The sequence below is a fragment of the Mustelus asterias genome, chromosome 6, assembly GCF_964213995.1.
Source record: "Mustelus asterias chromosome 6, sMusAst1.hap1.1, whole genome shotgun sequence".
Classification (NCBI taxonomy): domain Eukaryota; kingdom Metazoa; phylum Chordata; class Chondrichthyes; order Carcharhiniformes; family Triakidae; genus Mustelus; species Mustelus asterias.
In genome coordinates, this window is record NC_135806.1 from 4,903,162 (window position 1) to 4,916,061 (window position 12,900).

Below are 12,900 nucleotides of genomic sequence, written 5' to 3' on the forward strand. Positions count from 1 at the left end.
CCCATTGACAGCAGCGGGACCAGAGAATCCTGCCACTAGCAAACACACGGTGGCACAGTGGTTAGCACTGCTGCCTCACAGCGCCAGAAACCCGGGTTCGATTCCAGGCTTGAGTCACTGTCTGTGTGGAGTCTGCACGTTCTCCCCGTGTCTGCGTGGGTTTCCTCCGGGTGCTCCGGTTTCCTCCCACAGTCCAAAGATGTGCGGGTTAGGTGAATCGGCCACGCTAAATTGTCCCTCCGTGTACCCGAAAGCTGGAGTGTGGCGACGAGGGGATTTTCACAGTAACTTCATTGCAGTGTTAATGTAAGCCTACTTGTGACACTAATAAATAAACTTTACTTTTACTTTAGAATGCGCCACCTCCCACCGGCAGGAAGCACGTTGCTGGGAGGCTGGAGAATCTTGCCCAGAGTTGCAAAGAAATATAGAGGGACAGGTAGTATTGAGGAAGCAGGGGGGCTGCAGAAGGACTTGGGCAGGTTAGGAGAGTGGGCAAAGAAGTGGCATATGGAATACAATGTTGAAAAGTGTGAGGTTATGCACTTTGGAAGGAGGAATGGAGGCATAGACTATTTTCTAAATGGGAAAATGCTTAGGAAATCAGAAACGCAAAGGGACTTGGGAGTCATTATTCAAGATTCTCAAGGTTAACGTGCAGGTTCAGTCGGCAGTTAGGAAGGCAAATGCAATGTTAGCATTCATGTCGAGAGGGCTAGAATACAAGAGCAGGGATGTACTTTGGAGGCTGTATAAGCCTCTGGTCAGACCCCATTTGGAGTATTGTGAGCAATTTTGGGCCCCATATGTAAGTAAGGATGTGCTGGCCTTGGAAAGGGTCCAGAGGAGGTTGACAAGAATAGTCCCTGGAATGAAGAGCTTGTTGTATGAGGAACGGTTGAGGACTCTGGGTCTGTACTTGTTGGAGTTTAGAAGGATGAGGGAGGATCTTCTAGAAACTTACAGGATACTGCGAGGCCTGGATAGAGTGGATGTAGAGAGAATGTTTCCACTAGCAGGAAAAACTAGAACCAGAGGGCACAACCTCAGGCTAAAGGGACGATCCTTTAAAACCGAGATGAGGAGGAATTTCTTCAGCCAGAGAGTGGTGAATCTGTGGAACTCTTTGCCGCAGAAGGCTGTGGAGGCCAAGTCATTGAGTGTCTTTAAGACAGAGATAGATAGGTTCTTGATTAATAAGGGGATCAGGGTTTACGGGGAAAAGGCAGGAGAATGGGGATGAGAAAATATCAGCCATGATGAATGGCGGAGCAGACTCGATGGGCCGAGTGGCCTAATTCTGCTCCTATATCTTATGGTCTGGTTATCATACGGTTCCTAATGGCCAAATGAAGAGTGGCTTTGGGTTCAAAAACTTGGGAGGGACTTGACTGACTGTCCCAGGTGGATAGTTGGGTGAAGAATGATTAATTGTTTATGGGGAGCATTCATTACAATGTCTCAAAACCTGTGTCTTCCTTATTGCCCAATAAAACCAATCATGTCCTTGGATAACACCACACCACTGACATTACATTGCCACGTATTCAGCCTTCTAAAACTTGCACAAATTTCATCCAATAGAATATGGCCTTCGATTGGGCAGCCAGATTTTCATTAAAGAGATGACTGGAAGTGGCTTGGCAGCCAAGGATGGAAACTTGGAAGAAGGTGACATTGTCCTTAAGGCAAGTTTAATTTTTAATTCCTTTAAATGATTTAATTTACACTTTGCAAAACTGAATAATGCAGAATCTTACAGAACAGAAACAGGGCATTCAGCCCAACTGGTCCATGCCAACACTTACACTCCAAACGAACCTCCTTCTACCCCTCTTCTTGCCCTATCAATATATCCTTTCTCCCTCCCTCGTGTGTTTATCCAGCTTCCGCTTGCATGCAATCTATTCTAGGTGTTTCGAGCACTCCACGTGAGACTTCACCACTCGCCTGTGGCCTGGGTTGCAACTTTACCTCAGTGGATGTCAAATCGGCAGCAACCACTACTCTCTGGTGGTGCTGTTGTCCAATAGACCTGCCAGTTTCTGGCCAGCAGTTCTCTGCGGGAGAACTTCCCCCACCGGGGGTCCTTGAACCTGGGCAAGTGCCCGAGTAGCACTTGGGTCAACCACACTGCTATGGGTCTGGAGTCGTACGTAGGCTAGACCAGGAAAGGCCAGCACATATCCTTCCCTAAAGGACAATGGGTTTTTCTGACGATCAGCAATGGTTTCATCATTAGACTCTTAATTCCAGATTGTTATTAAATTAAAATTTTGTGGGTTTGCACCCCAAGTCCCCAGAACAACACCCTGGGTCTCTGGATTACCAGTCCAGTGACAGTACCACTATGCCACCACCTCCCCCAAAATTCCCAAGAGTTGCGACCTGCACTAATGAGAAATTGTTGCCTTTCTGGGCTGGAAAGAGTGACTGGCATTGTAGTACTAATTATTGTATTGTTAAGTGGGCATTTAACTACCAACTCCATCTGAGTTTAATGGGCAACTGATGTGCAAATCCAGCAAGTTTTCAAAATTGAGATTTATGCGGTTCCTGTTCCAATAATGTCCACTTTTCTAACGCACCAGGAGATGTTACGGTGGTCAGCTTTGTTTGTTCTGTTTCTTTCAGATCAATGGTACAGTGACTGAAAACATGTCTTTGGCAGATGCGCGGAAATTGATTGAGAGGTCGCGAGGAAAACTTCAGCTTGTTGTCCAACGGGACAGTAAACAAACACTGATCAGCATCCCACCCATGGATGACAGTGATTCCGATCCTGGAGGTGAGGTGGTTATCTCTGTACAATTGCCACCTAGTCTGTCACCCATCACCCTCCTGTGCTCGCTAATCCACACTGGCTCCCAGTTCAACCCTGCAACAATATTGAGAATTGCATCTTTGCGTTCTAATCCCACCACTGCCTTCATAAGCCTGGTGTGGAGTTGCCGGTGTTGGACTGGGGTAAACACGGTAAGAAGTCTCACAACACCAGGTTAAAGTCCAACAGGTTTATTTGGTAGCACTCTCCACGTCATGGCCACCATCGACACCGCAAACTGCCGGCTCCAAGTGGAGAGGATCTCCAAGAAGATCGCGCATATCGACACCGATATCCAGTTTCTACAAAGATGCGAGACTCCAAAAGCCAGTGGCTTGTGCTACCAAATAAACCTGTTGGACTTTAACCTGGTGTTGTGAGACTTCTTACTTCATAAACCTGAGCACATTCCAAATCTCTTGCTGCCTGTGTTCAAACTGTCTCCAAGTCCTGTTCCCCTAGCATTCCTGTTTGCTGACCTACGTGTGTTGCTAGTTAATCAAAGCCTTTATTTATTTTTAATTCTCACCTTTGTTTCCAAATGGCATTTCAATGGCATCTCCCCTTCCTATCCCTATAACCTACTCTAGCCCTACAACCCTGAGACATCTGCAATCCGCAAATTCTGACTTCTTGCATGTCCCTGGATATAATCCCTCTACTATTGGTAGCTGTGCCTTTTGGTTACCAAGACTAAGCTTTGGAATTCTCTTCCTGAATCTCTCTCATCCTTTAAGATGCTTCTTCTTAAAACCTACTTTTTTGACAAAACATTTGGTCACTTGTTGTGTTCCGTGTCCGAGATATGCAGAGATGACACTCCTTTCCAAGGGTGGGTTTTTCTGGCCCTTCTCACTAGCAGGAACTTCTGCTCCCGCCAATGGTGAACACCACCCTCCCCCGTTGTGGGGTTCTTGGCAGCAGGACAGGGGAGCCACACAATGCTGTGGGCATGGGCAGGACTGGAGGATCCTGCTGGCTGCCAATGGCAAGCCATCTCTACCACTGGAAAATGCGCTGTGCTGGGGTGGGTGGGTGTTGGAAAATCCCACCTAACGTCTAAAACTTCTAAAATGTCTGCTCTGATGCTTCTGGCGGCTTGCTTTAGTTTAGGTTCTGTTTGAGTATCCATACACAAGCTTGGATAACCGTGCACAGATCTGTGTAGAGTCACGACATTCACAACCAAACAACAATTGAACAGCAAAGCAATCTGTCCTGAAATCTTATCTGTGGCTTGGTGCCAAATTTTGTTTTGTACCAACTTGTGAAACATCTTTGGAATTTTAATTATGTTAAAGGTGTTTGGTGAGTGTGACGTGTTGAGGATGTGGGTGAGATAGCCTGCCTTTCTTCACTCATCCATAATATCATTTGTATTCTTTTCTTGACATTCTTTTGTGTGTATTCTAACTGTTCAAAGTGAGAACTTATAACTCTGCATTTTTTTTTGACCCTTTGTCTATCTTTGATCTCCCCCTCTCTGTTCTCCTTTATGTCCTGTAGATTATTGCGGTCACTACTTCCCTACTTAATCCAGATAAAAATATACTGAATTGGAAATCGGTCCAAAGACATTCCATGTCTCCCTGGTCTATCGAGGGATAATTAAAGTCGCGTATCCTCCTAGCTCTTGGCAATTTTGGAGGCCTTTTTCTAACTCAAACCTTTTACAGGAAATATCTTTGTTTTCCCCCCCAACACTATCCCAAAGACAAATAGCCAACATTCTTTTCCGTTATTAGCTGAACACTCACTGTTTTCAGTGGCGTGGTTCCAACAATTGATTTTTGGTTGTTTTGGAACATCGGTTCCTGCACATTATTATTTATCTAAGTGAGCCATGATGTTGGTTAATTGTTTGTGGACATAGAACGGAATCATAGACTCCCTACAGGAGGCCAATCGCCCCATCAAGTCTACATTGATTCTCAGACTGAGTATCTTACCCAGGCACTCTCCCCTGCCCTAATCCTGTAAACCTACACATTTCCCATGACTAATCCACCTAACCTTCACATCTGTGGACACCAAGGAGCAATGTAGCACAGCCAACCACCTAACCTGCACATCTTTGGACTGAGAGGAAACCGGAGCACCCGGAGGAAACCCATGCAGACACTGGGCGAACGTGCAAACTCCACACAGACAGTGACCTGACTCTGGAATTGAACCTGGGCCCCTGGTGCTGAGGGGCAGCAGTGCTAACCACTGTGCCTGCCCCAATAATTTGAGGAAATAAATAATTTCCTCCAATATAATTTTGAGCAGTATTGTGGAGGTTCTGCTTTTACCTAAACATGGCATTTCTGGTGATGTAAAGGAAAAAAGTAATCATTTTGAATAACTTAGTGGGAACTTTTTTATTATTTTTATGACCATGTTGACAAATATAGGAATTAAGAATAAGTCTTTGTAGAAATGACCAATTCAAATACAATCCACGTTCAATAACATAAACTAGAAATATTCCTTTTTTAGTTCTGGATTCATCTGACCTTTTAGAGGGGGAAATTATTTTCGTTCTTGCCTTTCATGATTTTTTTGGGCAATTTCTGTTGGTGCATGTACATTTCCATGCTCTACATTCTGTGTTGGTGTTTATGCTCCACACCACCAAGCCCCTTTCTTATCTCATCCATACCTTTTCTATTTCCCTATCATTAATGTGTTTCTCCCACTTCCCCTTTAATGTACTTGTGTTATTCGCTCACTACAGCCTGTGGTGATGACTTCACATTCTGGGTAAAGAAGTTTCTCCTGAATTCCCTGTTGGATTTGTGGGTGAACATCCTCTATTGCGAGCCTCCACCTTTGATCTCCCCCACAAATGGAACCATCACTACATCATCAACACTATCAAACCCATCATTTTTTTTAAAAAGATCTCTATTAGGTCATTCATCCCCAGAGGATGAATGACCTAATGATGATGAATGATTGGCGGCACGGTAGCACAGTGGTTAGCACTGCTGCTTCACAGCTCCAGGGTACCGGGTTCGATTCCCGGCTCGGGTCACTGTCTGTGTGGAGTTTGCACATTCTCCTCGTGTCTGCGTGGGTTTCCTCCGGGTGCTCCGGTTTCCTCCCACAGTCCAAAGATGTGCGGGTTAGGTTGATTGGCCAGGTTAAAAATTGCCCCTTAGAGTCCTAAGACGCGTAGGTGAGAGGGATTAGCGGGTAAATATGTGGGGGTAGGGCCTGGGTGGGATTGTGGTCGGTGCAGACTCGATGGGCCGAATGGCCTCCTTCTGCACTGTAGGGTTTCTATGAGGAGAGAGTTGTAGCTTGCTCCATATTTCTAACTTTCCCTAACTGACAGTAATAAGTGGCACACTGGTTAGCACTGCTGCCTCATAGCGCCAGGGACCCATGTTCGATTCCTGTCTGTGTGGAGTTCACGTGTTCTCCCCGTGTCTGCATGGGTTTCCTCCAGGTGCTCGGGTTTCCTCACACACTCCAAAGATGTGTAGGTTAAGTGGATAGCAATGGTAAAAAAAAATCCTTTTGGTGTCCAGGTTGGTTGGGGTGGATTGGCCATGATAAATGTGTAGACTTGCAGGGATAGGGTAGGGAAGAGGGCCTGGGCAAGATACTTGGTCAGAGAGTGGGTGAAGACTCAATGGGGCAAATGGCCTCCTCCACTGGAGGGATTCTAATGGAAGAGTTTCAACGGTGTGGGGGTTCAGGGGAACCAATAATTCAGCTTTCAAACCATCAGAATGCCCAAAGCGTGAAAGCAGTTTAGTTTTACTACTTCCCTTGCAATCCGGCCTCGGACTTTGCTTTTTTTATTGCCGTCCGCTGCCTCTGTCAAAACCAAGCACTGGAGGTGAAATTGCCTTCACGTCCTTGCTGCTATTTGAGCAAGCTCCAGTTGCAGCGATTCATTGCACAACAGAGTGCTTTCCAAGTTAAACTTGTTGCCATGGGCTGTGTTACTCTGCACCAACTCCAGCCACAAAGTCCTCTGATTTATTGTGTTGCCTTTTAACTCTGTTTGGCCAGGAAGCCGTATAGAAAATAGACTGGCCAATTATTGGACAGAGCTTTCTTTCTCACCCTGTCCCAACAAGCACAGATTTAAATGCTGAACCACGCTGAGATCAAGTCTAACAGCAATACCCCAAACCCATTATTTATGACCCAAATTAGTCAGTGTTATGTTTTATGCACCTGGAATTACATAGAATTCCCCACAGAGACAGGTCATTCGGCCCAACAGGTCCATACCAGTGTTGAAGCTCCAGGGGAGCCTCCTCTCTCCGTAATTCTTTGTCCCATCAGCATATCCTTCTATTTCTTTCTCCCTCATGCTTATCCAGCTTCCTCTTAAGTGCATCTATGCTATTCACCTCAACTATTCCTGTTGTAAGGAGTTCCACATTCTAACCGCCCTCTGGGTAACGTGACTTCTCTTGAATTCCCTTTGGGATTTATTCGTGACCACAGTATTTTATCATTGGCCTCCTACACTGTAGGGATTCTTTCAGCCCATCGATTCTGTCCTGATACTTATCCAGGTCTCAGCCCCCCCCCCCCCCCCCCCCCCCCCCCCCCCCCAAATCCCATGTATCTTGCCCCACTAATCCTCCTAACCTTTATATACCTTTTGCCAGTCCACTTAACCAGCATCTCATTCTGCTGTGGAAGGAAACCGGAGGAAACTCGTGGAGAAGGTGCAAACTCTACACAGTCACCCAAGGCCAGAATTGAACCTGGGTCCCTGGCGCTGTGAGGCAGCAGTGTTAGATAGATGTCTAGTTTTTAGATCAATGTAGCAGTGCTATGACCAGAGGAATGTTGCTGGGCTATTAGCATTTTTTGGACTGAATTCTCAAGTGGTCCATGCTGAACTTGCTGGTAATTTTTGAATGAACCTGGATTACTGGGAAGTGGGATTTGAAACTCCGGATTAGGTTTCTGGACCCAGAGCCACTCCAAGATCAGTAGGAAGTTCAGTAGACCCTTCGGAAGTGTTTTTTTTCTTTTAACTCTGCTGTCCTGTCCTGTTGGGAATGGCTCCGAACTCTGCCAAGCATGGCCAGAACGAGTTGGCCAATGCCTCAGAGCTCAGGCAGAGTTGAGCCTTGATACTATCAGCAAAGCAGTGTTGCCTCTGGTGACAGTGATGTATAAATAACTGGTGACAATTATGCAAACACTCTCCAACCAGCCTTATGTTTGTGTTTATCATTGTGTACGTTGTCTTTAAGGCAGTGCCTTGAAACTGTCAAACCAAATGTGAAGGAAAAATTGTCTGTGTTCGGTTTAGATATCTCTGAAATTGAATCGAACCCCTCAAATTCGCCGCCCCCAGAAGAAAGGAGATCGCCGCATTCTGATGTTTCCTCGCATTCCTCTGGCAGAATTGTTGACAAGAAAAGGTAGTTTTTGTTTCCCTGTTAACTGTCTTTATTTTTAAAAAGACAAAAGGCATTTTTAAATATTGCTGAAAGAAAAATGTTGCTGAAACTTTTCCTCTTGTACTCATCAGGACAAGAATGCCAAATTTCAAACTATCTCACTTTTTACTGCAGGAGATTAGTGTGATAGTTTGAAATTTGGCATTCTTCTGTTTGTCCTAATGGATACAAGATGAAAAGCTTTGGCTCCTGTCTCCTTGCCAATATTCAAATGCAATTGTAGATTTATCCAGACTGGCTCCTAAATGTACAAGTGATGTTTTTTCATCACCAGTGGGCAGTTATGTTTTGCCAAGAAACTGCAACTGGGATACGTAGAAAAATAAAATGCCAAGTAACTGGATTACAAAGAAGCCAGATTAACAGTGTTTGATTTGCTGAGAGGAATTAAATTGTTCCTTTTGATTTGCAACTGTTGGCTTTATCTTTGACTCATTGCACTGACTTTCCAGCATACAAACAGGCCGTTCAGCCCTTCAATGCCAGTGTTTATGCTTCACACAAGCCTCCTCCCGCCTTCCTTCATCTCCATTCTGTCAACCTATCCTTTTGATTTCTCCCGAGTGTGTTTATCTGGCTTTCCCTTTTTTAGTGTCCAGTTCTAAAAGAAGCAAAAGGATTGTTTTCTCTTTCCCCACCCCCCCCCCCCCCCCCCCCTGTCCATTCCCCTTTCATGGTTTTCTGTTCCTCTCGTGTTTGATCATTGACTTGCTAAACACATTGCTGCCTGACCTGCTGAGTATTTTCTGTTTTAGCAGATTACTTCTTCACTTTATATTCTCCTCTCTCTCTTGCTCTCTTTGCTGGTGTCCGTTGACTCCTTTGCATCGTGCTGCTGAAACTCCCATTTGTGATTTGGTGGGTGGTTTTTGATTTGTTCTGTTTTTTTGCTCAGTCCTAAAGAGGAGCCGGCCCATCGACTGGCAAGAATGGGTGCCATGCCCACCCCCTTTGCAACAAAGAGTGACCTACCTGCTGCTGTTGACTCGGAGAAGGAAGAGCAGGATGAGAATGATCACCGAGGTGGGAGAATCACCTTCCTTTCAGCTGGTTTGGGGAGAGCTGTGTTGTTTAAATGAGAACTGGCCACTACAAAACCAGGAGAATATCTGGTTTCAGACAATTGTCTTTGGCTATAATTTTGGAATATGATTCCAGGAGGTTGGTTAGCTCACTTGATAGGATAACTAGGGTGTGATTCAGGATAACATGCGATTCCCATTCCGGCTGAGGTTAACTTTGGGATCTGCCTCCTTGCTAGTGGAAAGCAATGGCAAATCAAAAAAACTTTCAAGAAAGCACTTTAAAAAAAAAAAAAAATTTTTACAGGATGTGGGCATTGCTGGCTAGCCCAGCATTTATCATCACATGTTGCCCTAGAGAAGGTGGTGGTGAGCTGCTTTCTTAAACCGCTGCAGTCCCTGAGGTGTAGGTACACCCACAGTGCTGTTAGAGCGGGAGTTCCAGGATTTTGATCCAGCAACAGCGAAAGAACGGCAAAATATTTCTAAGTCCGGATGATGAGTGGCTTGGAAGGGAACTTCCAGGTGATGGTGTTCCCACGTGTCTGCTGCTTGTGTCCTCCTCCTAGATGATAGTGGCTGTGGGTTTGGAAGGTGCTGCCTAAGGAGCCTTGGTGAGTTCCTGCAGTGCATCTTGTAGATGGCATATACAGCTGTCACTATTTATCAGTGGTGGAGGAAGTGAATGTTTGCGGAAGGTGTAGCAATCAAGCGGGCTGCTTTGTCTTGGATGGTGTAAAGCTTCTTGAGTGTTGTTGGAGCTGCACTCATCCAGGCAGTGGGGAGTATTCCATCACACTCCTGACTTGTGCCTTGTAGATGGTGGACAGGCTTTGGGAAGTCAGGAGGTGAGTTACTTGCTTCCTACCTTTTGACCTGTTCTTGTAGCCAGTGTTTATATGGCTAGCCCAGTTCAGTTTCTGGTCAATGGTAACCCCCAGGATGTTGATAGTGGGGGTGTCAGCTATGTTAATGCAATTGAATGCCAAGGGGTGATGGCTAGATTCTCTCTTGTGGAGATGGTCATTGCCTGGCACTTGTGTGGCATGAATATTACTCAGCTGAACTGAGTCCAGGAACTGCCTTCAGGCAGAGTGAACGTGAAGTACCTCGTTTATGAATGTTGCTATCTTTTTGCAAATTCTGCTTGGACGTAACATCAGGTCTGTTTCAGAAGAGTGGGAAAGACTGGGGTGGTTGTTCTTGGAGCAGATCAGATTAAAGAGGAATTTAATAGAGATGTGAAATTAGAAGGGGTTTTAATTAAATGTTTCCCAGTGACAGGAGGATCAGTAACTAGTGGACACCAATTGAAGATAATTGGCAAAGAACCAGAGGGAGAAGATTAATCTATATAGTTATTATCTATAATGTGCCAGAAAGGATGATGGAAGCAGATTCATTAATAACTTTCAGAAAGAAGTTAGATCAATAGTTAGAGAAACAACAAACTTTGCATCCCCTGCGACCTACAAATTTTAAAAGAAAGAAGCTCTTGAGATGTTAACCAGAAGCTTGTTGCACTGGTATGAGTCCAGTAATTACGTTGTCAAGTTCACTTTAGTGATACAAGTGCTTGCTGTGTATGTTTTTGCATACATTAACACTCTGGCTAGTGAAACCAATTCACTCACTGTCCCAGAAAATTGTGGCAGGCTCCTTACTTGATTGTCTGCAATCAAATGCGACCAGAGGCTGTGGGTTCAAGTCCCACTCCAAAGACCTGAGCACACAATCCAGGTTGTCATCTCCCCAGTGTAGTACTGAGGGAGCACCACACTGTCAGAGGTTCTTTCTTTCAGGTGAGATGTTAAATTGAAACCCTGTCTTCCCCTGGGGTAGATGTAAAAGGTCCCACGGGTACTACTGGCACAGGAGATGGGGAGCTTTCCCCGGTGATCTGGGAACAAATCTACAAAGCTAAAATATATAAATAAATGTGCTCGTTTAATTTCAATCGCTGTATGTGGGATCTTGCTTGCTGTGTGTCAATAGGCTGCTGCACTTCCTGTGAATCTTCCTCATTCTCAATGTTCCGTCAATTCCTAATCTCCACCGTGCCATGTTCCTTTCCACCTTTTATTTTGATTTGATATATTATTGTCACATGTATTAACATACAGTGAAAAGTATTGTTTCTTGCGCGCTATACAGACAAAGCATACCATTCATAGTGAAGGAGCGTGCAGAATGTAGTGTTACAGTCATAGCTAGTGTGTAGAGAAAGATCAACTTGGGGCAAGGTAGGTCCATTCAAAGGTCTGATGGCAGTAGGGAAGAAGCTGTTTTTGAGTCGGTTGGTACATGACCTCAGACTTTTGTATGTTTTTCCTGACGGAACAAGCTGGAAGAGAGAATGTCCGGTTAATTTTGCTGGTTGCTTTTCCGAGGCAGCGGGAAATGTAGACAGAGTCAATGGATGGGAGGCTGGTTTGCGTGATGGACTGAGCTTCATTCACGACCCTTTGTAGTTTTTGCGGTCTTGGGCAGAGCAGGAGCCCCAGACCAAGCTGTGATACAACCAGAAAGAATGTTTTCTATGCTGCATCTGTAAACGTTGAGTCGTAGCTGACATGCCAAATTTCCTTAGTCTTCTGAGAAAGATGTTGGTGGGCTTTCTTAACTAGTGTTGGAATGGGGGGACGAGGACAGGTTGTTGGTGATCTGGACACCTAAAAACTTGAAGCTTTCTACTTCACCCCATTGATGTAGACAGGGGCATGTCCACCACTACACTTCCTGAAGTCGATGACTATCTCCATCAGAGAACTATTTGAAGAGAAGCTTTGATAACCTTGTATTAAAGTATGTGTGAATGTATTTTGAAAAATATAATGGTTGTCTTTTTCCAATTGTTTTTTTTTAGCAGTCTCCAAAGTAGTAGAGGAACCAGTAGCGAGGCCTCCTAAGAAATTTCTACGCCCTAGTCCCGAAGATGAAGAGATCTATGGGTAAGTCAAGATATTGAGAGGGGCTGATCGAGTAGATAAGTTTATTTATTAGTCACAAGTAGGCTTACATTAACACTGCAATGAAGTTACTGTGAAAATCCCCTAGTTGCCACACTCCTGTGCCTGTTCGGGTACACCGAGGGAGATTTTAGCATGGCCAATGCACCTAACCAGCACATCTTTTGGATTATGGGAGGAAACCGGAGCACCTGGATGAAACCCACGCAGACACGGGGAGAATGTGCAGACTCCGCACAGACAGTCACCCAAGCCGGGAATCGAACCCAGGTCCCTGGCGCTGTGAGGCAGCAGTGCTAACCACTGTGCCGCCCATAAAGAGAAACTCTCTGCTACGCAGTGAGTTTAGGACTAGGGGCGGGATTCTCCAGCCGTGCTCACCCCAAGGCTGGAAATTCCTGCCTGAGGTCAATGGACCTTTTCACTGTCCGCTGAATTTTCTGTCCAGTCCACTGATACTCCCGTGGCGGGTGGGCCAGGAAAACTCTGACCTTGGTCTAAAGATTCAAGCCGGACTTTTCGGGAGTGACATTAGAAAACGTGTCTGCACACGGGTAGAAGTTTGGGACTCTCTCTTACACGATTGGTAAATGAAACTAGGTCAGTTCCATTTTAATCGGAGTTCAGTAGGGTATTGTTAAAGGTATTAAGGGATAACG

At 45.2% G+C, this 12,900-nt stretch overlaps 1 protein-coding gene across 4 annotated transcripts in view; it reads left to right on the forward strand.

The window, feature by feature from the left end:
• Positions 1 to 12,900, forward strand: part of tjp2a (tight junction protein 2a (zona occludens 2)) — a 148,447-nt gene that overhangs the window by 105,544 nt on the left and 30,003 nt on the right. For all 4 annotated transcript variants that reach the window (XM_078213954.1, XM_078213953.1, XM_078213955.1 and 1 more), the window contains exons 6-10: positions 1,585 to 1,688; positions 2,635 to 2,788; positions 8,100 to 8,211; positions 9,146 to 9,273; positions 12,139 to 12,223. In XM_078213954.1, the coding sequence (XP_078070080.1) occupies positions 1,585 to 1,688; positions 2,635 to 2,788; positions 8,100 to 8,211; positions 9,146 to 9,273; positions 12,139 to 12,223 (583 nt within the window). The remainder of the gene's footprint in view (positions 1 to 1,584; positions 1,689 to 2,634; positions 2,789 to 8,099; positions 8,212 to 9,145; positions 9,274 to 12,138; positions 12,224 to 12,900) is intronic.